Genomic DNA, 26,821 nt, shown 5'->3' with positions numbered 1-26,821 from the left:
TATAGTGGAAGAATTTCACCAACCAGAAAAGCCTGTACTGGAGAGAGACTTAAACCTTCAGTTATGTCCTTTACACTTGCTCTGTCACTGCTAAAACACGTATGGAACTTAAAATGCAAATTAAATCTGCATAAATATAGTAAGATTACTAGGAAGAGAACTTCAGGCTAATGTTAGAACTGGCCACCAATTACCTTGTTTTCAATTGGAGAAAGGGAATCCTGCACACAGGGAGGTTTTACACATAGACTCCAACTATTAGAGCTCTAAAGGGAATTGTGGAAAGTCTTTAGCAGGTGGAATGTGGAACAACAGAGGTTTTACTGTGGTGTAATTTAATTTCAGGGAAATCATAGACTGGTCTTTTCCTGAAAGTTGAAATGAAAGGCAAGAAGTCATGTTATTATTGCCTTCATTCTAAGAAATACTTGAAATCATAAAAGCAACTTAACTCGATTTTCAAATTCTAAATTTCTGGGACTAAGATCAAATTTCCCCTAAAAGTTGACTGTGAAATAGATTGTGTCAGAGTTGCACAAGAAATTAGATGTGTTCTGAGAACGTTTTAACTTTCATTAGGAGCGCACACACCTGCCACTGTCTGAGCTGAGCCTGTGAGTCTGGCTCAGTAAGTCTTTTAAAGGGAAATGTGAATGTCACACCATATTGCCAAGAAAGAGAGCACTGTACCCGATTGTGGGCAAACATGTTAAATAATAGCATTCATAAAATCTTATTTCTAATAAAGAAATATATGTACCCACAAAACAGTACCAGACACACAAAATAGATGTTCTTTCAGTGCATTTTAGGAAGCTTAGTGGAGACGGGTATGCATTTTTCAATTACAGCTGGAAAGTGAACTTAGCTACTCGAGTTTCATTTTCAGATTTTTAACGATTTTGTTAAATAATTTTGACCTGAATTTCTTCAGGTAATGTAGTTTAATTGGGTTCATAGCATGTATTTTTCCTCCTGTTTTAGTCTCGTTTTGCTATACTATAAATAGTCTTGTTGTTACAGCCATTAGGTCTACCTGAAGCTTTTTATCAGCTCCTTGAGTCAACTTTGACTCTGTAAATTAACAGGGGTGGCCCAGCTTTTGTGTGATGCTGAGTGAAGTTTCAGGGCAGGGTTTTGAAGGACGGAATGAATGGTTCCAACCTGCTTTTGGAGTAGAGAGGTTCTATCCAATCTAAAACCAGCAGAGTGGAGATATTTCCAGTTGGAACAGCTTCAGTGAGAAAAGTAGGGGAATACAAGAAAAGCAGGGGTATTACAGGATCTACTTGGAGATAAATAAGGAGCATCTGCCCAAGGAGTACAGTTTGCAAAGCTTTAGCTTAAGAGACACGTAGAGGAACTGGGCAGATGGCAGAGTTTATCTCCTCTCCTGTGATTACAATAGAGTAGTGAGGTGGGTTGCAAACTGGCTTAAGGAGGGAAGCCAGAGAGTGGTAGTCAATGGTGTGGAGTCTAGTTGGAGGCCAGTATCTAGTGCAGTGCATCAGGGGTCAGTACTGGGGCCAGTATTATTCAATATATTCATTAACGATTTAGACGAGGGAATAGAGTACACTATCAGCAAGTTTGCTGATGACACTAAGCTGGGAGGAGTGGCTGACACTGGAAGCTGTGCTGCCATCCAGTGGGACCTGGACAGGCTGGAGAGTTGAGCGGGGAATAACCTGATGAAATTTAACAAGGGCAAGTGTAGAGTCCTGCATCTGGGCAGGAGCAACCCCGGGTTCCAGTATAGGTTGGGAAATTACATATTAGAGAGCAGTGTAGAGGAAAGGGACCTGGGGTCCTGGTGGACAACAAGATGACCATGAGCCAGCACTGTGCCCTTGTGGCCAGGAAGGCCAATGGTACCTGGGGTGTATTAGAAGGGGGGTGGTTAGTAGATCAAGAGAGGTTCTCTTTCCCCTCTGCTCTGCCCTGGTGAGACCACATCTGGAATATTGTGTCCAGTTCTGGGCCCCTCAGTTCCAGCAGGACAGGGAACTACTGGAGAGAGTCCAGCATAGGGCAACCAAGATGCTGAAGGGAGTGGAGCATCTCCCGTGTGAGGAAAGGCTGAGGGAGCTGGGGCTCTGGAGCTGGACAAGAGGAGACTGAGGGGTGACCTTATTGATATTTATAAATATATAAAGGGTGAGTGCCATGAGGATGGAGCCAGGCTCTTCTCAGTGGCAAACAATGATAGGACAAGGGGTAATGGTATCAAGCTGGAACACAAGAGGTTCCACTTAAATTTGAGAAAAAACTTCTTCTCAGTAAGGGTGTCAGAGCCTGGCCCAGGCTGCCCAGGGGGGTTGTGGAGTCTCCTTCCCTGGAGACATTCAAAACCCGCCTGGACATGTTCCTGTGCAACCTCACCTGGGCGTTCCTGCTCCAGCAGGGGGATTGGACTGGATGAGCTTTTGAGGTCCCTTCCAATCCCAAACATACTGTGATACTGTGATCACCTCTGCTGTCTCTGTTGCCATCTGACTATTTGCTTGCTTGTCTGGGCTGGTAAGTTAAACAGGAACTGTCAGGGGTCCTTGAGTTGTTGAACTAAGCAGGCAAAAGTTTTCTTGTGAGCATGATAATGCCTGTGCCACAGTTTGTCAGAACTAAGGACAAGCACAGGTTTGACAGAGCAAGGAGTCTTTGCTGCACTTCACGCTCTGTATGAACTGTCCTGACTCTTCCGACACGTGTTTCTGTAACGTGACAGTCCAGGTTTCTGCCACATATTTATGCTCTGCCTGTGTATAAAAGGTGCAAGGTTTTTCACGTGCTAAGTCAACTACTTCATACTAATAGAACTCTGAAGTATAGACACAGCCCAGGTAATTTACTTGAAATGCGTTTTTCACAAATTAAATTATCTGCGCTGGACACAAGGATATATATTTGTTTAACAATGTCTGTTTTGGTAATAGAAAGAGCAGTGAAGAAGCACAGAGAGAGAGACGGAGGATATCAGGCCTACTGAATATGATGGAACCAAGTCTTCTGCAGTTCTATGTTTCCAGACAATGGTTAAATAAATTCAAGACTTTTGCAGAGCCAGGACCAATTTCAAATAATGACTTTCTCTGTGTGCATGGAGGTGAGACAGTAACTGAGTATCATTTAAAAAGAATTTATCTGTTGGCTGGTAGCTATACAGGGATGTACACTTCTTTTAATTAAAGGAATTTGTATATAGTAAGTCCATATTATGACTTCTGTAATTTCTTAAGTAAATTAGAACTATAACATAATTAAATTATTGATCTCATTTTAGTAGCTGACTAGTTAGAAATGGTAAAGTGTGAAGTTCTGGTTTTTTTAATTTGCACATTTTGTTCATAGGCTTTCTTGGTTTTTAAAGAGGAACAGTTTGGCGTAGCTGCTTGCTTCCTAAACATCTATATTCCCATTTTTAAAAATCCTATCACTTTGCCATCATCCTTAATACACTGGTCTGTCAATCTAATCTTTTTCCAGCTACATGCTAGAAGCAACAAGAAGGTTTGAAAGCTGTGGAACAAGAAATTGGTCTGATGCAGAGTATTCAATGCATAGCAGTGTAAAAATAGGGTAGTAATTCTGTATATTTTGTATAGAAGCATAAAAATTTCGCTTTGTATGAATTGTTAATAAAATGAGAGAATCACATTAAGCAAAACATATTTTGGGAAATATCCATATTTGAGCACTAACATTCCAAGAAATCATTACTCTGTGGTGTTCCTATACCTATTTTCTAATAAAAAATACAGCTGTATTAGATGAGCCATTAGAGGTGCTGCCCCTGTTGCTGAACCAAGCGTTTCACATGGGAATATTGTACCCCTGTAGCAATTTGCAGGATGGACACATGAGCCCTTGTGGCTGGGGCTTTCCTTCCGCAGAGTTACAGCAGATGACTTGTTGTACAAGTGCCCGAACTACTAGATTTTCCCTATTCAAAAGAATTCCTGCGTAGCACATTGCGGTTTACCATGTACTTCAGTTCAACACTTCTCATTCTGCAAGCCCCTTTATTTCCACCTGCCTCAAAATTTCACTGCTTTCAAGCATTGCTGTTGTTTGAAGTCTGGCAAACTGTTCAAAATTAACTTATTTGCTGTATTGTGCTTACATGCATAGAACAAAATACGTAATCACTTTTTAAGAGGCATTTTGCAATCAGTATCTAAAAAGGATTCTAGCCCTTTAATTTTAGTCTTTCATATAGTTGGCATCTGCTTTTTGTAAACTTTTCAGCCTCACGAGACTAAAATTAGAGTGGTCTCTTTAAATACAGTAATAGATTATACTATGCTAAAGCTCTTTTCACAAGATTTCTCTGAATTCATTGAAAGGTTGTATTTTTTTTAATGTAGAGATCTCTAATAGTCTCCCTTCCCCACCTGCCCCCCAGTATAAATCACAAGTGCTTCTTTTTCTTCTGCAGGTGTTCCTCCACACAAAGCAAACTTCATAGAGGACCTAGTTGTAATGCTACCTCAAAATATATGGGATAATCTGTATAGCAGGTAAGTTTTGTATAGTAACTGGAAAAAAATCCAGCGATACGGTTTGAGAGCAAATGTGTGCCAAGCAGCTACATCAGACTTTACAATTAGTGGCTCAGAAAAATATGTATATATTCTAGGCACAAAGCTAAGTAAAGGGATTGCAAATGGCTGATGGGTATAAATTGCTTGTGTAAAGTAACGTGAAAAGCCTACATAAAATAGTGTGTTACTGGGATAATACTTCAGTATTAAACCAAATAAACACGTATGGTATGTGCAGATGACACAAAGTAGGTCAGCAGAAGTACGCTTTGCGAGAGGTATTTTGAAAGAGCTCTCTGTATCAGCTTCCTGTTCTTGTGTTGGCTGGACGGAGCTTTTCTGTTGGCTTTGAGTCCGCAGCCTCAGCTGCCAGCACTGCTTCAGAAGAACTTAGATATAAGTGTTCCATATAACTGCTCCACATTTTAATGTAGGTCAGGTTTAAGTGCCTGCTTACAAAGAAGGGATTCTTACAAGATGTGTCTCCTTTTAAAGTAACAAAAAGCTGCGGAAGAGCTTTGCTGATGACCTTAAGGACTCTGTATTTCACTTGCATTAAATATTTTTAGCTTTTAATTTCCTGCCACCTAAGCACTGTAGCTAAAGGGTTGTTTATTTGGATTTTTGGTGGTTTTTTTTTTTCCAAGTTTCAATAGTGAAAATTAGAAACGCTACTATTTCCAGCTTATTTCCCCTTTCCGAGATGTACTGAATTTTTCTTCCGACTCACAAAAGCGTTCTCCATTTTTGGTATGCAGAAACATTTGCTAAACGTGAAGGAAAACGTTTTCAAACTTCCCATTCATTTCCCTTCTCTATAAGCTTTCTTAACAAGACATCAAACTTCAATCATTTGATAGAAAGGTAGAAGTCCCAGAGATGATGGGGTCCTCTGGATTTTGAAATTCATCTACTAGGTAGAAAAGAGGTATTAATTGTTATTGCTGAACATGGCACAGACACCCTTCAACAGCTCTGAAGCAACCACATCTTGCTTTTTGTCTTGCTGTTACCTGGAAATTGTAGGAGACTACCATGACAGCATTGGGTGAGAATTTAGGGTGAGGAAGCCAGCTGTGGTGGAATTTGATTTTTATTGAGATAACATTAAGGAAAAGGAGAGATTTTTCTAGGATGCCAGTTGCCAATCTGTGTCCCAAACTCATTTGTTTTGCTGCTCACGTGGCACTACTCCAGTTCCAAGTACTTTGGGCTCAGAGTTGCTTCAAGATAATATGGTATAATTCATACTTGACCTACTTTAGTTCAAAACTTGTGAACTGATCAGTGCTGTCTGAAGACAAAGTGTCATCTTCAGAGGTGCAATTTCAATGGGAAGTGACCATTTTATGAAACGTGTCTTTAAGTTGGGATGACTGAGTACATACCAAAAACTTGTATGGACAAGTGCTGTTGTACTGAAATATGCTTTAGTTTTCAGTTAAAATACAACACTTCTGTGTTTGGGGAAGAAAACCAGCAGCCCAAATTATTATTTTTATGGACTGACAAACATACAAGTCTAAAAGGGGAAAAAAAAACCAATGCCTGCCACGGCAGATTTTTGTTTTATTTTATTCACTAAATAAACATAGTGATTTTTCACTCTTACTTAAGAACTTCAATATTTTGAACTGAACTCACGTTGCTATATTTAAGAGCACTCTCTTTTATCTCGTTTAATTTTTGAAATAAAATCTGAAGTTTTAGAAGAGAAACAAAACTGGAAGAGAGAACACAGCTCTGACAAAGAGAATTATTCAACTAGGAGGTAGAACCTGGAATATCCTTATCTCAGTGCGTACGTTAGCCTGACCTCTCTGTTGTAGTAAATGCATCTCTTAAGGCTGCTAGTCATTCACGAATATTGTTTTTCATCAGGCCTATAGATTCCAGGCTAGCAAATGCTATGTTCATATATATGTATACACACACACACACACATATATGTACGCGTACACGCGCACGCGCGTACACGTACACGCACACACGCACATTGTATACGTACGTACACGCACATTGTATACATATGTGCGTGTGTGTACGTATACGTTACACGCGCGCACATATGTATACCTACACGCACACATGCAAATATATATGTGTGTGTATATATATAACTATTATGCTGTTTAGTACCAGTGCCCCTGAAGGCTCCCATGTGTGCAGTTTGACAAAAGGAAAATATGGAGGGGAGGGTCATGGCGAATAACTTCTCAAGAACAAAACAATAAACAAATTCAGAGGCTGGTGTCAAGGAGGCAGCAAAGTGATGAAGAACCTGCAGCGGAATGGAGGAGCATGTTTAAGATCGAACTGGCTGGAGCATTCTTCCCATAGTAACAGCTTTTGACGTATTTGATACAGGAGGGTTTGGGATGGTTTGTGCTGGCTTTAGGCAGTCAGAACTTGGAAAACGGTTATGTCTTAGCATGGAGTATAAAATATTTCTAGGAAAATAAATGGTGGTGTTTGTGGATCAGTGTGATTGGCTTGTATCTGACTTCTGTTACATATTATAAGCTGACACCTGCGGTGTCTACAGGTGCGTGATCTCTTCACAAGGTATTTTCCATGAGGTTGATGGTTTTCTACTTTTACTGCAGGTATGGAGGAGGACCAGCTGTTAACCATCTGTATGTTTGTCACACCTGCCAAATAGAGGCTGAAAGAACTGAAAAAAGAAGGAAAAATGAATTGGAAATGTTTATTCGGGTAAAAAAGTACACACTTATTCATTCTGCTTTTTGACATCACCGTGACTTGACCCAAGGGGTTACCAGATGTGCATCGGTGATTCCTGTAACAAATGGCCTTTATTAAATATCTGCATACTTATATAGAATCCTTTCTTTCCTGTCACTGACAGTAATGTTCATGTGGTATCTCAAATAACTGTTTATATGGCAATGTACTTAAAGAAAATATTTAATATGTTTCTTAAATTGCTTATTTTTTTATAGTATGGAAGCAGAGTGCAGCCACATGAGCAGTTTGTTCTTTATGCACTGCCAGTGATCTGTTCTGTGCAATCTCATAAGGCTTAGGCGCAATAATAACATACCAGCCAAAAGTTAATCCTAATCTTTATCTCTGGTTCTAATTTTTAAAATATTATTAAAGACATAAACATAAATAATTCAGTATGAAGTAAATACTTTAGTATTGTAATGGATCTGTAAAATTACTGTCAAACAGCTACTATATTTTCCATGATTTAGGGATTATGTGAGTTTAGTCTGGGTTACCACTGGTTAGCTGAGTCAACCTCATTTGCTTTAGCGATCAGTATTTTTCCACTATAACCAATGATTATATGTGCACTGATGTGCAAGTATTTTTATTGGCTAGCAGACAGGAAATTCTGTTATCCTCTAGAAAAATTGCTGAGGGAATGATGGCAAAACTGACTTTATCTCATACCTTAAGAAGTTTTGTTGATGCTTTAATTCATGGCTTCAAGGGGGAAGTATAGCTGTATTATTACAGAGCTAAAAGAGAATGGCTTTAAAGGTTTAAGTGACTTTTTTGCACGTTTCTAAATAATGCTGTGAAAAAATCTAGTATCTGATAAAGTATAAAATGTTAAACTTCCTAAAACTTTAATTATTAAAAAAAAATTTACAGTGATAGAAACAAATTTAGTTAAATGGCAACAAAGACTCTTTACTTAGCTGGTTTTTGTAATTTGTAGTCACTGCCTTGCAACAAAAACTCAGAAAACGGGGTGATTTTTATTTATTTTTTTAAATTTTAAAATAGTAGGAACAAGAAATATTTTGTGTTTTTTAAACTGAAGCAAAGTCATGAAAAGCTTCAGTGAATTAGTTCACCGTGCCTTGCTTGGAATTGTACTGGCATCTGTTCAAAGTATTAGGGGAAAACCAAACATAGATGAAGATGCAGTTCATCACACAAAGACCCTTCCATAAAATTATGGAGTGAATATTTCAAAGCAGTGTTTTTACTGTATTTTATTTTACAACAATAAGTTTTCTACTTGAAAGTTCAGCCTTTCACAATAATCATCCAGTAGGGTTTGATGGGGAAGAATATGTTGCTGTTTTCAGGCAAAAATAAATTCTCAAGTACAGAATAAATCCTCTTTTAATATGAAGGCAACTACTATATCAAAATCTCACCTCAGCAATTCACCAGGTTTATACTGTTCTGATGGTCCTTTAAAATGTTCTGTTGTGGTGTAATATTATGCTGTTAATAATTACAGTGGTTAAAAGAATTCGTTAGTTTAAAGAAAAGCAGAAAAAAACCCCCATGTATTCTTTTTCCTTTCAGCTTAATAGAGCATTCCAAGAGGAGGAATCTCCATCAACATTTTACTGCATCAGTATGCAGTGGTTCAGAGAATGGGAAGGATTTGTAAAGGGTAAAGACAGTGGTAAGCTGTGTTCCATTTCAAAATATGGGTAATATTTTCTTTTTTGTTATCATGTAGTGGTACTGTTTAAGTAAGTTGTTTCTGCTTTGCAAAGAAGGTTGTGGGAAGAACAGATGGAGATGGCAACAAAAGCTCTTAAAATGAACATATAAGACATACGTTTTATGGGGTACAAATATAGCCAGGAACCAAATTATAAAATACAGCCAAATAATTCACAAGAATGGATAATGGGATAGTTGTAGAAAGAATGTTGGTTGTTTGTAGGGGCTTTGCTGTTGGCAGCAGCAAGAAAACTGATTGAAGTACAAGGGGGGATGGATTTTGCTGTGCAATCCAATAGATAATGCTGCAGCTTCTGGAGGAAAGGTGACCTTACTGTCACAACCTAAACCCACAGATAACTGGCTAACAACTATAATAATATCACTTTAGTCCACTTTCGGTGCCTCTAAAGGTTTGAAATGGAAATGCTGATAAAATGTTCTACAATCTTGTGAGTCTGCTCTGGGACAACTTTTCTAGGGGTAAGAATTAGGATTAATTTGTGGGTTATATTGCTTGAAGACTCACTGTAATCATGAAAGCTTTGAAAAACCTGCTCTTAATTAAAATTCTGATTAAATTAGAACGTACTGTTAAGGAGTACAAGAACAAGCAGTAAACAAACGAGCTATTACTCCTTTCATTTGAAAACAGAAGCTCCGACCTGCTGTTGTTTTCAGCTCTCCCACTTTTAATCTTTCTGTCACACTAGATCCTCCTGGTCCTATTGATAATGCTAAGATTGCAGTAACAAAGTGTGGAAATGCTGTGCTAAAACAAGGTAGGTGTCCAATACTGCTGCAGCTTTGAGCTCTTTATGATGTATTTGCTGAAGTTCACAAAATTTAGTATTAATTGGGTTTTTTGACCATTATCATAAAAAGGCAATTCCTAATGAATCTCTGTGCCTGTTTTGGGGGAAGCAGCTTATTCTTAAAATAAAGAATTAATATCTGTACTATACTGATCCAAATATAGGTGAGAGTGTAGCAGGAGATCCAGAGTAACTTTTAAATGGTGAAAGTGTGCTTTGGCTATGTATCACTTAGTTCAATTGGGTTTTCTTAACATAAATTGGGAGATGCTTGACTTTTAGACTGTGTCATATATCTATATGTAGCTATTTGATTTCTGAAACCTAATTTGAACTGAGAGCTCCTTCTGACACAGGGAAATAAACCATAGTAAGTAAATGCTGTTGCTTATTCTTCTGCAAGTTATTTGCCACTGTACATGGCAAAATCTTCTCTAGTGTTCAGAGATAAGGGATTTCTTTCTTATTCTTCACAGTCAGTCGCTTAATACCATTTATTTGAAATTTGTAGATACGGGGGGCAGAAATCACGTATGGGCCTGCTTTATGAAGACATTCGACTTCCTATGGATATTTAAATTCATTGTAGCTCAGCTTAAAAAACAAATTGCAGCATTAAGATTAACTTTTATTTAATAACTGAATTTTTTCCTGATTTAACTTAATACCACAGCATACAGTGGACCTACTGATGACAGTTCACTGGAGGCCACTAGGCCCTGCATAAACCTCACAAATTGTAAAATGCCAAGAGTGTATTTAAAAAAGAATGAGTTCTTGCACATATGGGTTTTGCAGTACATTTTAATGATTTAAATGCTATTGTAGAATTCAAATACAAGGTATAAAGCGCCTGACTGATGTGTAGCAAAAAAAAAAATAGAATCAATAATTGATAGCAGATTAGCCAGTTGTTGATTTAACTTCAGCCACATTGATTCAAATTAGAACTTGGGTAGAAATGAAGTCAAATAGTCTGGGCAAATTTCTCTTAAGTCGTGAGAGAAGAGGTGGGAGCGGATAACGTACAGTATTACAGATTTCTGTGATCCAGTGATCCCGATTCATTGGTTCACTAAGCCTGTTCAGCTAAACCTGACTGTTAGGAGAGCTGGAATCTGGTTAAGCGAGTGAAGATCTACTCCTGGGCATGCAGAGATGGAGTTGGTTTTTTGAGTACCTGCATCTAAATGAGTAAAACTGAGATGCAACGTCATTAGTACTGGCGTAGGATCCACGTCGTGACTTTGCATGGCTGAGTTAGTGCAGGTAAACCAACATGCAGGTCTTTGTACCCTTCCTCTTTGGAAACTACTTGTAGATGAAGTGCAGTAGCAGACACCCCGGAGCAGTTGGTGAGGACAGAAACGGAAGGGAGTTTGGGGCAGAAGTTCCTTTGTTAAGGTGCTGCGCTTTTTTGTTCTGTTTTTGAGTAGGAGAGTGCTGAAATTAGGCTTAACAAGACAAATTAATAGTATCCAGTAAGGATACTGGGGAGAACTTGCTGTGGCACAGGTTTTTAATGAGTTGCTTAAAGAAGAGAGGGTTTCTTCAGATGTAGTAGAAATGTGTCCTCTCTGCCTAGCTTGGTGTGAAGAAATCATTGGATCAGACAGGATCCTTGTGTTAAAACCTAGAGGGGCGGTGTGCTGATGCTCCCTTGTCCTTTGCCCCTATAAAAGGTTATGGAAAATCAGAAGTGATTGCTGGATGCTGATTTGAGACAGGAGAGAGACCTCTAGCCGGAAGAACAGAATCATAAACAAAGACTTTAATCAGTGAACAGAAAGAAATCAGGCTGACCCATCAGTGCCACATACAAGGAGCATTAGTGGTTTCTCTCTGGGGTTCTGAGAATTTCACTGTGGTTCTCACATTTTTGTTCTTTACTGGCAATATTAATTTATTTGAAACAAGAATCTGGAGTCCTTGCACTTTACTGCGGAATTGATGGGACTGCATGGCCTTGCATTAATGTCAATCATTGTTTCTTGTGTACCGAGAGCTACCAGTTGTCAGCTTGATTGATGAGTATCAGATAAGGAGCTTATCGTAGAACCTTCATGTGTTTTATGCTTGGGGTGTGTTAAGTACCGGATAGTTTAGAGCAGGTAGTTCTAAGAATCGAGAAGTATAAAGTTAACACAAAACATGTCATTAGGTTTGGTAGTTGATGCAAGATAAACCCTAATCTGAATTTGTGCTTTTAAATTTGAATCTGTTTTGGTTTTTGTTTTTTTCTATCTGTCATGGACTTCAAAGGAATCATGAAGGAATTATTCTAAATAGTAATTAAAACTTCCAAATGTTTTCAGGTGCAGATTCTGGACAAATATCTGAAGAAACATGGAATTTTCTTCAGTCCATCTATGGTGGAGGTCCAGAGATAATACTGAGACCACCTGTTCCTCCAGCAGAACCTGATATTTTGCAAACAGAGGAGAAGATTGAATTAGAAACTCATGGTCTGTAGCTATTGAGGAAAAGATGAGCTTGTAAGGAATCCAACGTCCTTACAAAATGCCCAAAATATCTTCCCCAAAAGTTTTATTCTCTTATGTCTGATGGAGGCACAGCTCACTGGGCATTACATTAACTACGGAATAGTAAGTTGAAATATGTGTTATGTTTTGTTTAAATAGAAGCTGTTTCTCTGTTTTGGAAGGCACATGGTTTGTACATTTTAGAGTGTTTGCTAATGTAATTTCTGACTTTTTTTTAAAAGTCAAACTTGTTATATCCTTAGACTTGAAAAATGGGGACAAATTTCAGAGATGTTCAATAACCCTTCTGATTCCTGTTTGGGTTTCTGTTATCTACAAGCTTTTGCCTGTCTTAATTGCACAGTCTCGACAAGCATAGGGATGTGGGAAGTATCTTTTACGTGGATTGCAATCGGTAACAAAGAAAAAGGATGTTAATTTCCTAAATGCTCAGGAAAAAAATTCTCACTTATTTTGCACTGTAAGTATATGAAATGGGTAGTATATAACATCCAGATACTTATTGTATTTGAATGGATCAAACATTAGTGTAGCCTGAATATTGTCTTAGTCAGCAAGTGTCATAACTTATTACCTGCTAAATTTTACATCTTATTGTAGTCTTCTGTAATTCTGTAGTGTCTTTAATAGTATATGTGACAAAAAGATTTAGTCTTCTCTAGGGTAATGTTTGAGAGCATGAAGTGTGAAATGTAAAATTATTATGGACATGAGTGATATAAATTTCAGAAATTAAATTGTCTAGTCTCTTGAATTACGTTCATAAACAGTTCCATTTGAAGGACTTTATTGTATTGTTAAAAATTTTCATTGGCATGATGACCTATAATGTCAGAAGCTGGATAAAATGTATATATTGCAAAACTTTACTGAATGATTAATATTGGAATGCAGAATGGCACTTGCTCTTGGTTTTGCCTGATATTGTTACTAAATAAGCAGCATTATTCAAGGCTGGATCAATAATAAAAGTTAAACTGTGGAAGAAGGGGGGAAAAAAGCTTTCTTAAATGTTTTTTCACTTGTTGTATCAATACAGAAACTTCTGAAGTAATGACGTGGTACTGCGCTCACACACATGTAACTGTATTTCTTCACCACTTTATGCGATGATGTTGACAGTTTCAGCTCCAAAGGAAGGAACTGCTGATGTAACATTTTTCTGCATAACTTTATATCTAGTTTAAAATCAAACTGGTTTTGAACTTTGTAAAGCACTTAAAGCCATCCTGGATAAAAAGCCACCTGTAAGAGACCTGGAGAAAGTGTCCTTTAACCTTAAGTACTTGCTAATGCGCCATGTAGGAGTCAGTTCTTAAATCTCAGTGTTTTCCTCAGCCTACCTGAGAAGAAGCAAAGCTAAAAACACAGCAGTGTAAGTAAGAGGGGTAAATGTACAGCAGTGTGAAGCCGATGATTATATGGCTGGTACACAGGAAAACATTTTTCAATTTTAAACTGGATTGCAAGTAACTCTTGGCCAGCCTGTTATGTTTCTGAACTCTCATGTAGGTGTTCCTTAAATTCTGGAGGAGGTCATGGGACATGGGCAGCTGAGAAGCCTTGTGCATGTACACAGGTGTAAACGTAAAGAAACGGTCAGCAGAGACTTGTAATGTTACCTTTGTGTGGACAAGGTAAACAAACACATCGCTTACTACTATGGACTTGTCTTACTGATTGAGGTAAAGTTAACTTGCGTATGAAAAGTCAACAATAACATTTAAGCTATTCTTAAGGTTCCCTAAAATACACTAAATAACAACAAAGAGGTGTGCATACTGTAGGAAGAACTTTTTGTACATGATGTTCTTAATTGGAAAATGGGGAAATATTTTCTTGGTTAAATCACTCTACGGTGATCAGGGTTACTCAATGTTTTCATTAATAACCTGGATGGTGGAACAGATTGTTCCTGTAAAACTTAAAAGAGAAAAATGGATTGAGTGTTAGGGATGTGATCTTGCTGGGGAATGAAGCAGTTCTGTGCTGTGTATTCTGGGTATTACAGCAGATCAGACAAAGAGTTAAAATCCAGTTATACCAAACCAAAACCTGTTCTGGGTAATAGTAACAAAAGCATCAGATGTGAGGCACAGGAGGTAATTATTCTGCTCTACTTGGTGCTGTGCTTGTTGCGAGACCTCATCTGTACTGTGCCCAATTGTGAGTGCTATATGGTGATAAATACAAGTTGGGAGAGATTATTTCAGAGAAGAGCAATGAGACTCAGTGTTGAAAAATGTAGTTGTTCTGTTGCTTAAAAGAATGCTGAAGATGCAAGATTTCCCATGTGGAAATAATTGCTGGATAATACTCAACAATTTTTTCCTAGATGAATAGGAATACTTGCCTCAGCTTTAGAAATGGTGGCTTGTGCTGGGTTTAGGTAACCTATTAGAAATCTGGCAGATTTGTCACTCTTTTCCATTGGGTGTCTGAGAATCCGTAGTCAAACATAATTGTGATGCACATAGATCAGTAACAAGACAACTTCAAACTAGCAGAGTTTGTGAAACGCCTCTGTCACCATGGTAAAGGCATCTTCACACTACAGCTGTTTGTCACGCTTTTCAAAACCCAAAATCCTGAGTTTGCAGAGATGAAATGGATGCATTTGTGTTCGAGACAGACAGTTCCAAAGGCGTGACTGTCTTCTTGCTTTTAGCCCTTTGAAAGCCCTACGAAGGATTTTATGCCATAGAAATGAAGTAGCGTTTTAAAGTGAGACAACGTGGGAGAACTCCAGATGGATGCTTGTGTACGCTGGAGGGAAGGCAGAACTGCAGAGTGGAGGTGAAGGAGAAGCCTGGCCTGTGAATCGCTGTCTGATTGGCAGCAAAGAAAGAATGCAGCTCAGGAAGGGGCTGTGGAAATCATTCTTTTTCCATAAGCCTTTCACCAGACTATTTGGATTCTTTGTTCATTTGTTTCCAGTTGAGGAAACACAGCGCTGTGTTTGGGTGCCAGGGAAGCTGTCATTTCAAGAAGGGGAAAAATTCAGTGCAGTCCATATTTTAGGCCTAGGAATCTAGATTTGAGCTGTTAAAAGCCTGCTGTTTAGTCTGCTAACTTTAATCTGCTCTTCTACAGGAACTGCATGGGGGACGTGGGGAACTTATCAGCTCAAAGCTTGATTTTTCTACATTTTGGAAGTTTTTTTGCAAGCAGTATATCTAATTGTTCATCTGAGCTCCCAGCATTGCAGGGAGTGCTTCTGATAATATGGGATGTAGCTAAATGGTGTAATTGGAGGGAAAAAGATTGGCAGAAGAGCTGTTGAATTGCTTAGTACTAAAAGAAGGCACTTTTCTAATATGCTTCAGGGGTGAGAGCTAAGTAGTCTGCTTGCTTAGTAACACAATACAAATGACCTGCTCGTTAGCTGTAAAATTATCCTGTGTTATACTTTTACTGACTTAAAGGCCAGTCTCTTCCTTTCCTATGAGTGAAACATTAGGAAATGAAGGAAGTTCTAAAGACAATTCTGTGATGCAAGTTCATTGTTTAACTTGGGTAGTCCAGAAAGCTGTTTCTGCAAGTATACTTTAAATTAGTCCTGTGTCTAGGGATAGATAGATAGATAGATATAAATGCACATAATCTGCTTCTCCAATCTCTTAATTGAACTGTGACTAGAGGCACTACAGTAATTATTTTTGGTTCCATGTTGGAATGGCAATCTTGAGTAGATGCATCCAATAAAGGCTGGGTTTTGTTTTCAGATAGATAAATGGTGCTCAGTTGACTGCTGAAATGGGTGTCAGCCTTCCCATCGGTGGTGGCCTGAAAGTTTGCTTGGCATGTTAGAGCTGTATCAAGATATGATGGAAAAGAGCAAAAGCTATTTTTATTCATATCAGACAAATTCAGAGCTGATTTGATAGCACTGCATATTTTGAGTACTCATCAGTCAGCTGTTGAGCTGCCTGAATGCATCAAAAAACATGTTTGAAGGTATCCTCTAGTATCTATTTGACAAAAACTGCTCTCTGTGGTGAGACAGACAGACAGACCTGCCCAATCTGAATTCAAGGGAGAACAGCCGCACGCGTTGTTGCCACATGTCCCTGACAGGGCTAACAAGATCTTGCGTTTGAATTTTACTGCTCTGTCTACATACCACACTACGACTTGCAAACCTACTGTGTGCAGCTGGGTCAATGGAAGCTAATTTATTTAGGGGTTTGTATTTAATTAATCTATTTCTTCTCCCTGACAAGATCATATTTGCTGTGGAAGTTCCAGTCTGAGCTATCAAAGTAGAGATGTCAGAAGATTGGAGCTGACAAGTGTGTCAGTCCCTGCTCTGGAGGCCAGATAATGTACTCAGAAATCTGTCCTTCCAGTAGAGTGCAAGAATCAGTGACATCTGAAAGAATTTATATTTAGAGCCTTTTGTACATTTGTGTGGTCGTGTATTTTGGAAGCCCCAGAGCAGGGGAATTTCATGCATCTGTTGAGTTAGCAGGACGTCCCACTGACATGTGCTATGCTAATGCATGATGGAAAAATCCTGCTGCTCAGATTCAAAACTCATAGCGATTGGCTTTTTCTAACGCAAGATACCATAGGGGTTTTTTTCAAAAGTACTAAAGACAATAAGTTTAACAATAAGTAACAATAAGTAACAATAAGTTACTATTATAGGCATTTATATATGATATTTATAATGATACTACTGACGTGATTTTTTTGATTGATAGTTTTGATATTTATAATGATACTATTGACGTGATTTTTTGTTGATAAGTTTATCCTGATATTCATCATACAAGTTCATTTGGAAAAGTAAACCTGAGGTTTGGAAAATTTACAGGAAAACTTACAGATTATCCGCTTAAAGAGGCAAGTGGCTTCTTCATATTTGCTGTAGAACTATTTTATACTGAACTAAGAAATTTCTGTTCCATTTATTCCTTTTGAATTCCCTACATACATCTGGCTTAGTGCAGTCTAAGCAGTTTTCTCACTGAAAACCTTTCAGCTCTTCATTTTGCCCAGGAAATGAGTAAAACAACTAGGCTTTTTAATTCTTCCAAACAGATGGCTTTTCTGGCTTCTCTCTATACTTAAGCCATCCAGAGCTGACAATTAGTAGCAGGAAGCAAAATAAGAGTTCTAGATTTCTGAAGTGTCACAAAGACAGACAAATCACTTTCAGTGTTATTATCTGGTTGCAAACAAACTTGGTTTATATTAGACTTCAAAATCGTAGCACATTAGAAAATAGCCTAGTTCACTAAAAAATTGTAAAAGGACTATTGTCCCTAACAGTGTATACAGTATAAACAGTGAAAACAAGTATAACTTGTTTTCTGGAATATATTCTATTATATATATATATAGCTGTTAAAAACGTGTGACTTGTCTTAAATTCAGAATAGCTTTAGCTTAGCTTCCAACCATTCAACAAGGTGACAAGGCTGTTTCCCCATAAAAGGCAGCCTCAACACTGCCACCCAGTAAGATAAAACATCATCTGTTTATAATACATTTAATAGTGCAGATGTTTGCTTGCAATACAAAATCTTCCTCTCTTCTAAATGCGCATCAGCTGAGACATGCAGCTAGAAAAAGAAGATCCATTTGTGAGAAACATTTCGCTGATGTCTGACAGGTTTTATGGATTGTTAATGATATTAGATGCCACATCACTTGATGACAAGTCTCCTTCTAAGGGTCATAGATGGGTATATGTGTAGACTTAAGGAAATGCAGTAGGAACTTTATCACTCAAATGTGGTGTTTTTAAGATGAATAAGCAAGAAATTTCATTTTCTGACTTGTTGAAGATAGAGTTGATTAAGCTAAAAGGGTAACATACAAGTTCTGGTTATTGAAATGAGTGGACATGAGGAAATATAGTTGACACTTGACTTACCGATTATATCCTATTGTGAAATGTCAGTAAAAATTAAAGTTGGGATAACAGGAATACACTGGTTATACACTTCCAACTCAGGGCATTCCATGATTCTGTTTATACAGTTTTGATATGCCTTTATGCTATACTGATGAATCACTTATTTTGCTTACAAGTTATTTGTTCAGCAGCACAGGAGGTGCAAAAATAAAGCAGTCACCATCCACAAAATGTTTTCATAATATAAATGAAGTTGAGAAGATTTCATTTCCAGGTATGTTCCTCCTATTTCACTTGGAACTCAAAAAGAACTTACTATACATAAAGAACTTTATTAAGATACATTTTTGGAATAACTTGCCACATGAGAAAGTAAATCTTAAAATACTTTGAGAAGAATAAAGAGGGCAGAGGAGATGAAGCATTTGATTCTTATAAGTAAGAGAAAGTTTTGCTCAAAGTAAATTGTCAGCTGTCAAAAAGGAAAAATAGCAAATTTTGTCTTGTATCTCACAGGACGATGCCAAGACCTTTTTCTTTTCATTGTTCGTGAATAGTTTTGCCCAGAAATGAATATTTTTCTAGGGGACTAATTTTGTTCTGTCCTGTATGTTTTTTAATGTGCATGCTAAAACAAGACGTCCTGGTTACCGTGGTGATATGTGGCTTCCTCCCCACCCCTCCGGGTGTCTGTTAAAATGCCAAACCCAAACGAAGAGAGATCCAGCACTTGCTCATGCTGTGAATGCAGGTTTGTTTCCAGCGATGCACACGCCTTCTCTTTAGGACCAGAAGTAACATTACTTGGAGATTTTCAGCTATAGAAACAGAAATGCACTCATACATGTCAAAATGCTAATTGATTGGTAGCTGTTCATTCAGTTAAACAATATTTTCCATTAAATTTCTAGTCTAGTACTGAGGTTTTTGTATTTAGACTGACTTTACAATTTAACTGTAGAAGCAAGAAATAAGACATGTATTTAGCTATGAACTCTTATTTGGTGTCTTAGCTTCTGAATAGTTTCCCATAGGGAAATGTACTCTCTCTTACCTTCTTTGTTTGTAGCATAATTAATTTGCTTTCCAACCAAGCCGGGTAAGTCATGGTAATTTGTCTCTTTAACTAGATAGTAGCAATCTGAACTTCATGTGTGACCTTGACTTTGCACACTCAAGTGCAGGGGCCCGTCTTCCTGGGCTCTTTTCTGTAGATACTGCAAAAGATACAGGTAAAGGAGGCACTTGCTGGGATTCTGCTCTACAAGCATCCTCCAGGAGATGTTAAGCTTCCTGATCGCACTGTTAACCTAAATCCGAAAAGTGCCGACGCTCCACTTTAGATTTGAGCCCTGAACAGAGATCTCTCCTTTTAAACCCATCAGCAGTGCTGGTATCCACTGCTGTGTGGTGGCGATCAGGTTTAAATAAAAATTCAGTCTTTCATGTCCTGTATGGAAGGGCCCTAATCACAGGCTACGCTTGTCTTTACAACACTTTTCAGTTTGGAACAAAAAAATGTGTGTAAAGGCTAGGCAGAAATGTGCCGGGTCTTTTTGTTTGTTAGTTTGACTTAGACACCTACATCTTAAATTTCTGTGGGGTTTTTGTTTGTTTACATTGAACATACTAAACACTGTTCAGTTTGAGTAACAATAAAGCCCTGTATTGTGGTCTTGGACCTGATGGAATATGCAAGGCAGTCAGGACAGTAACGGGGATATTCCGTGACCTGACACATCTTCAGGTAGGTTGGACATAACTGAAAGTATTAAAGCAGAACCACTAATACCTGAGAGTGCTCTATCTCTATACATGTATCAAAGGAACGTTTCTAAAGGAGAGAGGAAAGAGCAAACTGATTGTCTGGGCAGAAATCCATAACATCTGTTTTGAAATATAAAACCTCACTCTTGAGCATTAAAAAGTAAGTAGAATATATTCTGAAAAACAAGGAGCTTCCTTCTTGCTATACTGTTTTTATGTTTAATGAGTTCCAATCTGGAATATTTTTAAATAATGCACTACAGTCTAGCTATCATTTCATATCTACCTGACTTTGAAGCCTCTACTGAAACTTGTAAAAGCCATGTAAATGGATACCTCATGAGGAAGGAGTGGTTATACATTGCACTGAATATAGCCTAATGAATTTAATTATTACAAATAAATATCAGATCTCAACTGCAAATTTTTAGACCAATTGGGGTTAGATTGCCCCTACTTTAAATATATGGGCATAAAATGGGAATAAATAACTTCCTGTGTTTCAGCAGAAAATGGTCTTAACACTGTTAAAAATGTGTTGGTTTTGGTTTGGGTTTTTTTTGTTTTGTTTTGGTTATTTTTTTTAGCTCAGTTTTTTATGCTGTTTCTTTTTTTCTTTTAGAAATATGTAAATACAAAATCCAAAGGCCACCCCTAAAGTACCTATGAAAAAAAGTTATTGAGATGGTAAAGTAATTAATGCAGAGACTTCTGAGTGTTTGCTAAGCCAACTCCCATCCAGTCCAGGACTGTTCATTGGGTTTGGGCTGTTCTGTGGGAGTTGACCCTCCTGAACCTAAGCCGGCTTGAGACAAACTTGGCCAGGACTCGCTGTGCAGCCACCCGAGTAATTCCACACAGCCAGCCAGTCCTACAGAGCTGCCCTTGAGTCAGAACAAATAAGCTTGAGCTGAATTCTGGAGATAAATGCAGCTGTAATCTTGCTCATCCTGCATGCCCTTTTGAAGACCCAGTGTAGATCTCGAGCTGTAGCCAAGAACATAAGCCCTGTTTTAACTGCAGCGTTGGGTAGCGAGCAGGATTAGCTGGCTAATGCTGTTCTTGGGGCATGGCCGGTGTAAAGAGACCAGAGCAGCTGTCACAGAACTAACCCACATGACCTTAGGAACAACTTCTCAATTGTGCTGCATTGCGAAGAGTGAATTTTGTTTATCTTTTGTTAGGAAAAAAAAATCACATTTAATTTGCCCTAATAATAGGAGAAGTAATTACACTATTTCATGGATTCAGATAGGTAGAAATACAACAGCGTCATCAACGCTGGCCTTTGTGGTCTTAGGCAGTTCTCTATGCACAAACATGAGCTGAGGTTTCAGTGATGTGGAGGGATATAAAACATCTCAGCTCCGGATCTTGTAGAAGGTACTGACTTGGGGGCTGATATGGTATTTTTTAGCTTGTCCCATTGTAACATGCTGATAAGCTGACATTGACACCATTTTCCATTGATCAGAATAGTAGTGGGGGTTCTTTTGTTTGGTTTTACTACCAACATTGAGACCAGAGAAATTGTTCTTGCCCTATAAATGAGTAATACTCAAGGCTGCCCATAACAAATGCAGCTACCAATTATTGATACAAGATAGATGCTGCAGCACAGAGGAAACTGCAGCCACAGGACTTGGGAATGTGAAGTAGTTTGGGCAGGGTACGTGAAGAGCAAGGGAGATTGGAAGTGAAAATGTATTGGAGACAGCAATGTGCTGCTAGGCAGGAGCGTGTTCCTTTAGACTTGGCAATTATTTAAAAGCTGCTGTAGGATACTGTGGAGAAGGAGCTGCAGGAGTGTAAGAAAGAGATTTCAAACTGTGCAGACAGAGCGGCTGTACAGCCCCAGACAGCTTCAAACTTCTCCAGGTTGAAATTCAAATTCTCTTGGGTGGAGTTCTCAGTGAACCTGCTTGATCTCAGTCCTTACTACACAGGGTCTGCATTTTTCTTCTTTGCATATTGTTAATTTTCCTCTGGAAAGTTAGCTGAGCCAAACTAAGCTACGCCGTAGAGACACAATGGCTGGATTCCATCCAGGGCAAAGCAGGGGGTATGGAGGTGGGGCGGGAGCCTGGGGAGTGTCCCTTTCATTAGCAGCAACCATCACCTGGAACATCACACCATTAACACCAGTTGCTCTTTGTTATCACCCCATCACTGGATGTTACTGCTTCTTGGGCAAGATGGCAGACCATGTTTAAGTCCTGCTCAGTGAATTCAAAGCAAATCCTGGTGTAGGGTGTGGTTAGACAATACAGTTCAACGGGTTTAATCCTGTTGCCAAAAAGTTCCTGCTGCCAAGAGGATTGTCTGGTTCCTCCCCTTTGCTGGCAACTCTCTCATGCCAGCCTCTCCTGCTGACTCTTTTGTTGGTCTCCACGGTGAGCCAATGCAGTTTATTCTCTAGCTGAAAACAAACACCAGAAACAGGAAATGTTTCTTGGCGGTTTAGGAAGTCCAGCTGGTTCACCGTATGTGTAGATGAGCACCAGAGTGGGCAGCGGGAAAGCCTGTGGGGCCAGGAAGGTCCTGTGTGGGTCAGGGCAGCTCTGCTGCTCAACTGCCCCCTGAACAGCCATGGGAATCTGGGGGAGGGGGAAATCAAATCAGCTTTGCACTGAAACAGCTAAGAACTTTCAGTTCTCCAGTGAAAGCAGTAGAACTTTTCTGAAATGCAGCATCTTTAGCCACTGCAGCTGTTCAGCTAAGTGATGATATTTCTAAAGGGATGGCAATTCACAACATTTTAGTACTTACAGGTGCTCCTGCAATAATGCAAAAAAGCTCCATTCCTCTTTCAGATTTCGGCACACAGATGGGAAGACTGCATGAGAACAGTGGCATAGCTACAACAAGAAAACAAACAAACCCCCCCAAAACCCCAAACTTCCTTCTCTCCCTTGTAGGATTTCAGTTGGTTTGAATGTCATCACAGGTTCCAAGTCAGCAAGATGCAGAGGAAAGTGAGAACTGCTGGGGAAAGTGGAAAAGCTGCTGAGGTTTTTCTGCAGACTCTGGCATTGCAGAATGAGTGTATGACTAGACTTGTAATTTGGGCAATTAGGATTTCAGTAAATCTACATTCTTCACAAAAGTATCCGTCAGTTGAATTACCATGCAGTAACTACTTTTTAAAGCAATTGAAAATAGTCTTCAGTACTTAGCCTTCTGTTACAGAAAACTGTTTTAGTTTAGGATTTTCTAGCAATTTGGAAAGTTAATTGTTCTTAATTGAGTGGTTCCAGAATTTCATTAGTATTTAACAGGAAACTTGAGTCTTTTGTGTTTCTTGGCTGCACGAAGCTCTTGCAGATGCATTCTAACCGTGGTGTATCAGGAAAAACACACCAAGCAGTTAAAAAGATAGTAAGAGAGGCACAGTACTTGCTCTCCCTCCATAGTACAGAAATAAACCCAAGCAGCCGGTGTGGTACGTAGTAACTGTTGCTGATCACATACACGGGTACCAAAAATAAGATATTTGAAAGCACGACTGGTTCATTTTCAGGTAGGGGCTGGAGTGCCCGACAGTGCCTGTTCCCGAGGCACTGCTTGAACCGAGAACGGCAGGACAGAGCTCTGGGAATTGTCCAGGAGCCGCGAACGCAGCAGCCCCCCCCCCCCCGCTTCGGGGGCAGACGCCGGGCTGTTGGCAGAACTGCCTCGTCCGGCCCGGGAGGCAGCACCTCCGGCCGGCAGGACGCCGCTGCCCCTTCCCGTTCCCACCCGCAGCAAGCCCGCAAGTCTCCCGGCTTCGGCCGTTGGGCCGAGGACGGCTGCGGCGCTGCGGGCCGGGCGGGAGCCCCCGCAGCCGCCGGGTGCGGCGCCGGCCGAGCTCGCGGAGCGCCGCTCCTCAGGCGCCCCGCCAGGCACCTGCCCCAGCGCACGGGGCACGGCCCGCCCGGTCCGCCTCCCGCGCAGGGCCGGCCCTCCCCGCGGGGCGCGCCCGAGCGCCGCGCCGCTCCGCTCCCTGCCCCGCCCGGGGGCAGCGGGGCGCCCCCCGGCCGCTGGCCGCGGCGGCCCGCAGGCCTGGCCGGGCGCCTCCGCCCTCTGCCAGCAGGCGGAGCTGCAGGGAGCGGGTCCCCGCCGCAGCGGCTGGAGGGGGAGGGGAAGGAAGCGGAAGGAGCCGCCGCCGCGCTGAGGGGAGCAGGCGCTGTGCGGAGCCGCCGCTGCCTGGTGCGGGCAGCACGGAGGGAGCGAGCCGCTCGCGGGGCTGCGCGAGCCGGCCGCGCCGAGGAGCGGGCGCCAGGTGAGGGCTCGGGCCCGGGCGTGGGCCCGGCCCCGGGGGAAGGGGGACCCGGATGGTGCCGAGTTCGGAACCCGCGAGGGGAGGGGGAAGGAGGGGAGGGAGGAGGAGGAGGAGGGAGCGAGAGGGGGGAAGCCCCCACGTGACCAGCGCGTGCGGGGAGGAGGTGGCGGCTCGCGCGCCTTGTTCGAATCAGCTGCTCCGCGGCGGCGCCTCGTGCGCGTGCGCGACGGCCCCGCCCCCCCTTGTGCCCCCCCCCGAGCGTTACGTGTGTGTCCGTGCGCGCGCCTGCTCGACACCGCGGGAACGGCGACACGTGCGCGGCGCCGCGGCCGCCATGTTGGGTCTGAGCTGAGCGCGGGCGGTGCGCGCGCGCGCGGGGCCGGGCCGGGTCGCGGGGAAGGGAAGGGGGGGGGGGGCGCGCGGAGGGGTGAGGAAATCTCGCGAGGTCACGCGGTCCCTGCGGGAGCGGGCCGGCTGCGGGATGGCGGCGCAGCGCTGGGCGTGCTGGGTAATGGTAACGGGGGCCCGGGGGCGGGGACCCTGGGACCTGCCTCCTCCCCGCATCGCGCCCCGGGCCACACGGGGAGCGGGGCGGGGTTGGGCGCCCCGGGGAAGCGCGACTGGCTCCGCTCCGTTCCGTTCCCTCCTCCCCCCGCCCCGGCCCTGCCCCGCTTCACCTCAGCTCACCTCACGCCCGCCCCTCGCAGCGCACGAGCCGCGCCGCCCACCCCCCCCCCGGGCCGGCTCTCCTGAGCGGCGCGGGCTGCGGCGGCTCCCAGCGGCTCCCAGCGGCTCCCAGCGCTCTGCGCCTCTCCCCCGGGCCCTGCAGCCACGGGTGCCGGGCGGCGCGCCCCGCACAGCCCGCCGGTGCCCCACGTTGTCCCCCGTTGTCCCCGCCCGCGGGACGGGCTGCCCGAGTGCACCGCGCTGACTTGGCCGTGCCTCTGGCCGCCTCAGTCTGGGGCAACATCCACGGGTGCTTTGGCCCTTCCCGACCAACGTGCAGCCCTGGGCCGTGCCCTGGTCCCCCACAAGCACTTCACGGTGGTTTTGCTGTCTAGGGTCGCTTTCCACACCTGTCCCGTGCTGCTGCTGCTTCTGACCTCACTGAGGTTCCTGCTGTTGCACCCAGAGTGCTCCGGCCATGTAGGAATGCTGATGTTCGAGGATGCAGGGGGCCGAAAGGAGAGATACTTAACATCACAAATTTGATCTCTCTTGAGGCTGTGATATATGACCCATTATGTTTCAAACTTGTAAAATACATTTATTTTCTCTTGTGTTTGGAAAAAATAATTCCAGTAGTATACAAACTTCCCAGCTCAGCAATATCCCCTTTGTCTCCTAGTCCTGATCTCTCTTAAGGGAGAGCATATGGTTCTGCTGCTTCCTTATGGTGTCTTGTGTTCCACTCCTGATTATCTAGGAATGCTGGCAGTTTTTGTAGTCTTGGAGTATAACTCTTCAGTTTACTAATCTACTTTTCAGGCTGCCACATAACTAATACTATTTTTTTTGTAAAAGACTGTGTTCTTTAGGCTTTGGTGTTCCAGGCTTGATTTTGGAAATACGCTTGCAGTCATTATTAAAGAAATTATAGTAGCTCTTCAGTGCTTGTACATATATTTGCAAGTTTTCCATTGATATTGTCATTATTACTGTACTAATAACATAGTGATTGTTTACTGAGGTTTTTAAGGTGAAGCTCTAAGTGTATTCTGTGTTTCGTATTAAATACTGACTTGCGCAACCTTTTCAGAATATGCTTTTTGGTTGTATTTGTATCATGTGGTTAGATATTATGCTTTCCCCTACCTCCTAGCTGCTACAAGGATTGGTGATCCAGTAAGGACTGGTAGATTTGGGGCTAGCAACATTTGATTATTTTCATAAGCAAGTATAACTTCTCAGAAAATATGTTGACAAGTTACTTTTGCAGTTTGTTTTCAAGTATCTTATAATCTTATTGTACTGTCATTCTGATTAATAACACTGTATTTGCTTAATGAGAAGTAGAAAAAAGTTTAAGGGAAAAAAAATAGGGTGTGTTTTAAACAGTAGGGGAGAAAAATGCAGTCATTTTAAAGTAAAGAATGTGTGGTAAAATGTTTTAAAAAAAATGGCCATCAGGTGAAATTTTCACCCAAGTGAAATCACTCATGAAACTCCCATTGCCTTAGAAGAGGTTAGCAGGCAGTAATTTACTTTAACATGTGACTTTTGGCAAGTCATTGAGAACCTCAACAACTTTGGTTGCAGGCTTTCTCAAGTGCTGTCATGTTTATTTCATGTTTATTTCATCAAAACATTCTGTCTTGAATTTACAGTAAGGCTTTTTGTGAAGGGCTGTTATACATTACAACCCTGTGTGTCAGTAAGGAGCAGCAGTTATGACCTTAAATTGAAATACTGTTGATAATTTATGCGTCCGGTTATTTAGTCCAAGATAGGTAGTTGTTGCAATTCTCAGTTGTACCACTATTAATTGAATTTTCCTTTGCATTGCTTACCCCAGGTGTATAAATACTAAGAGATATGCGATATTAAATAGTTACGAAGCTGTTTAGTCATGAAGTTCAATCATATGTTTTGTGTCAGAATTTTTAACATTTTTTGAAAAAGAG

The 26,821-nt window shown here is 41.2% G+C and overlaps 2 protein-coding genes across 5 annotated transcripts in view; both read left to right on the top strand.

Moving 5' to 3' along the window:
• Nucleotides 1-13,291, top strand: part of USP33 (ubiquitin specific peptidase 33) — a 41,920-nt gene extending 28,629 nt beyond the window's left edge. For all 3 annotated transcript variants that reach the window (XM_080349112.1, XM_080349110.1, XM_080349111.1), the window contains 6 exons: nt 2,934-3,103; nt 4,436-4,517; nt 7,148-7,256; nt 8,838-8,940; nt 9,698-9,766; nt 12,115-13,291. In XM_080349112.1, the coding sequence (XP_080205238.1) occupies nt 2,934-3,103; nt 4,436-4,517; nt 7,148-7,256; nt 8,838-8,940; nt 9,698-9,766; nt 12,115-12,272 (691 nt within the window). In that variant the 3' untranslated portion in view covers nt 12,273-13,291. The remainder of the gene's footprint in view (nt 1-2,933; nt 3,104-4,435; nt 4,518-7,147; nt 7,257-8,837; nt 8,941-9,697; nt 9,767-12,114) is intronic.
• Nucleotides 13,292-24,533: 11,242 nt separating this feature from the next.
• ZZZ3 (zinc finger ZZ-type containing 3) overlaps nt 24,534-26,821 on the top strand; it is a 55,137-nt gene continuing 52,849 nt past the window's right edge. For both annotated transcript variants that reach the window (XM_080348882.1, XM_080348881.1), the window contains exon 1: nt 24,534-24,558. The gene's annotated coding sequence lies outside the window, so the exon portion shown is untranslated. The remainder of the gene's footprint in view (nt 24,559-26,821) is intronic.

The sequence above is a fragment of the Nesoenas mayeri genome (genome assembly GCF_963082525.1).
Source record: "Nesoenas mayeri genome assembly, chromosome: 8".
Taxonomy (NCBI): Eukaryota; Metazoa; Chordata; class Aves; order Columbiformes; family Columbidae; genus Nesoenas; species Nesoenas mayeri.
The sequence above is the reverse complement of the archived record's forward strand: the minus strand, read 5'-3'. Positions and strand labels throughout refer to the sequence as shown.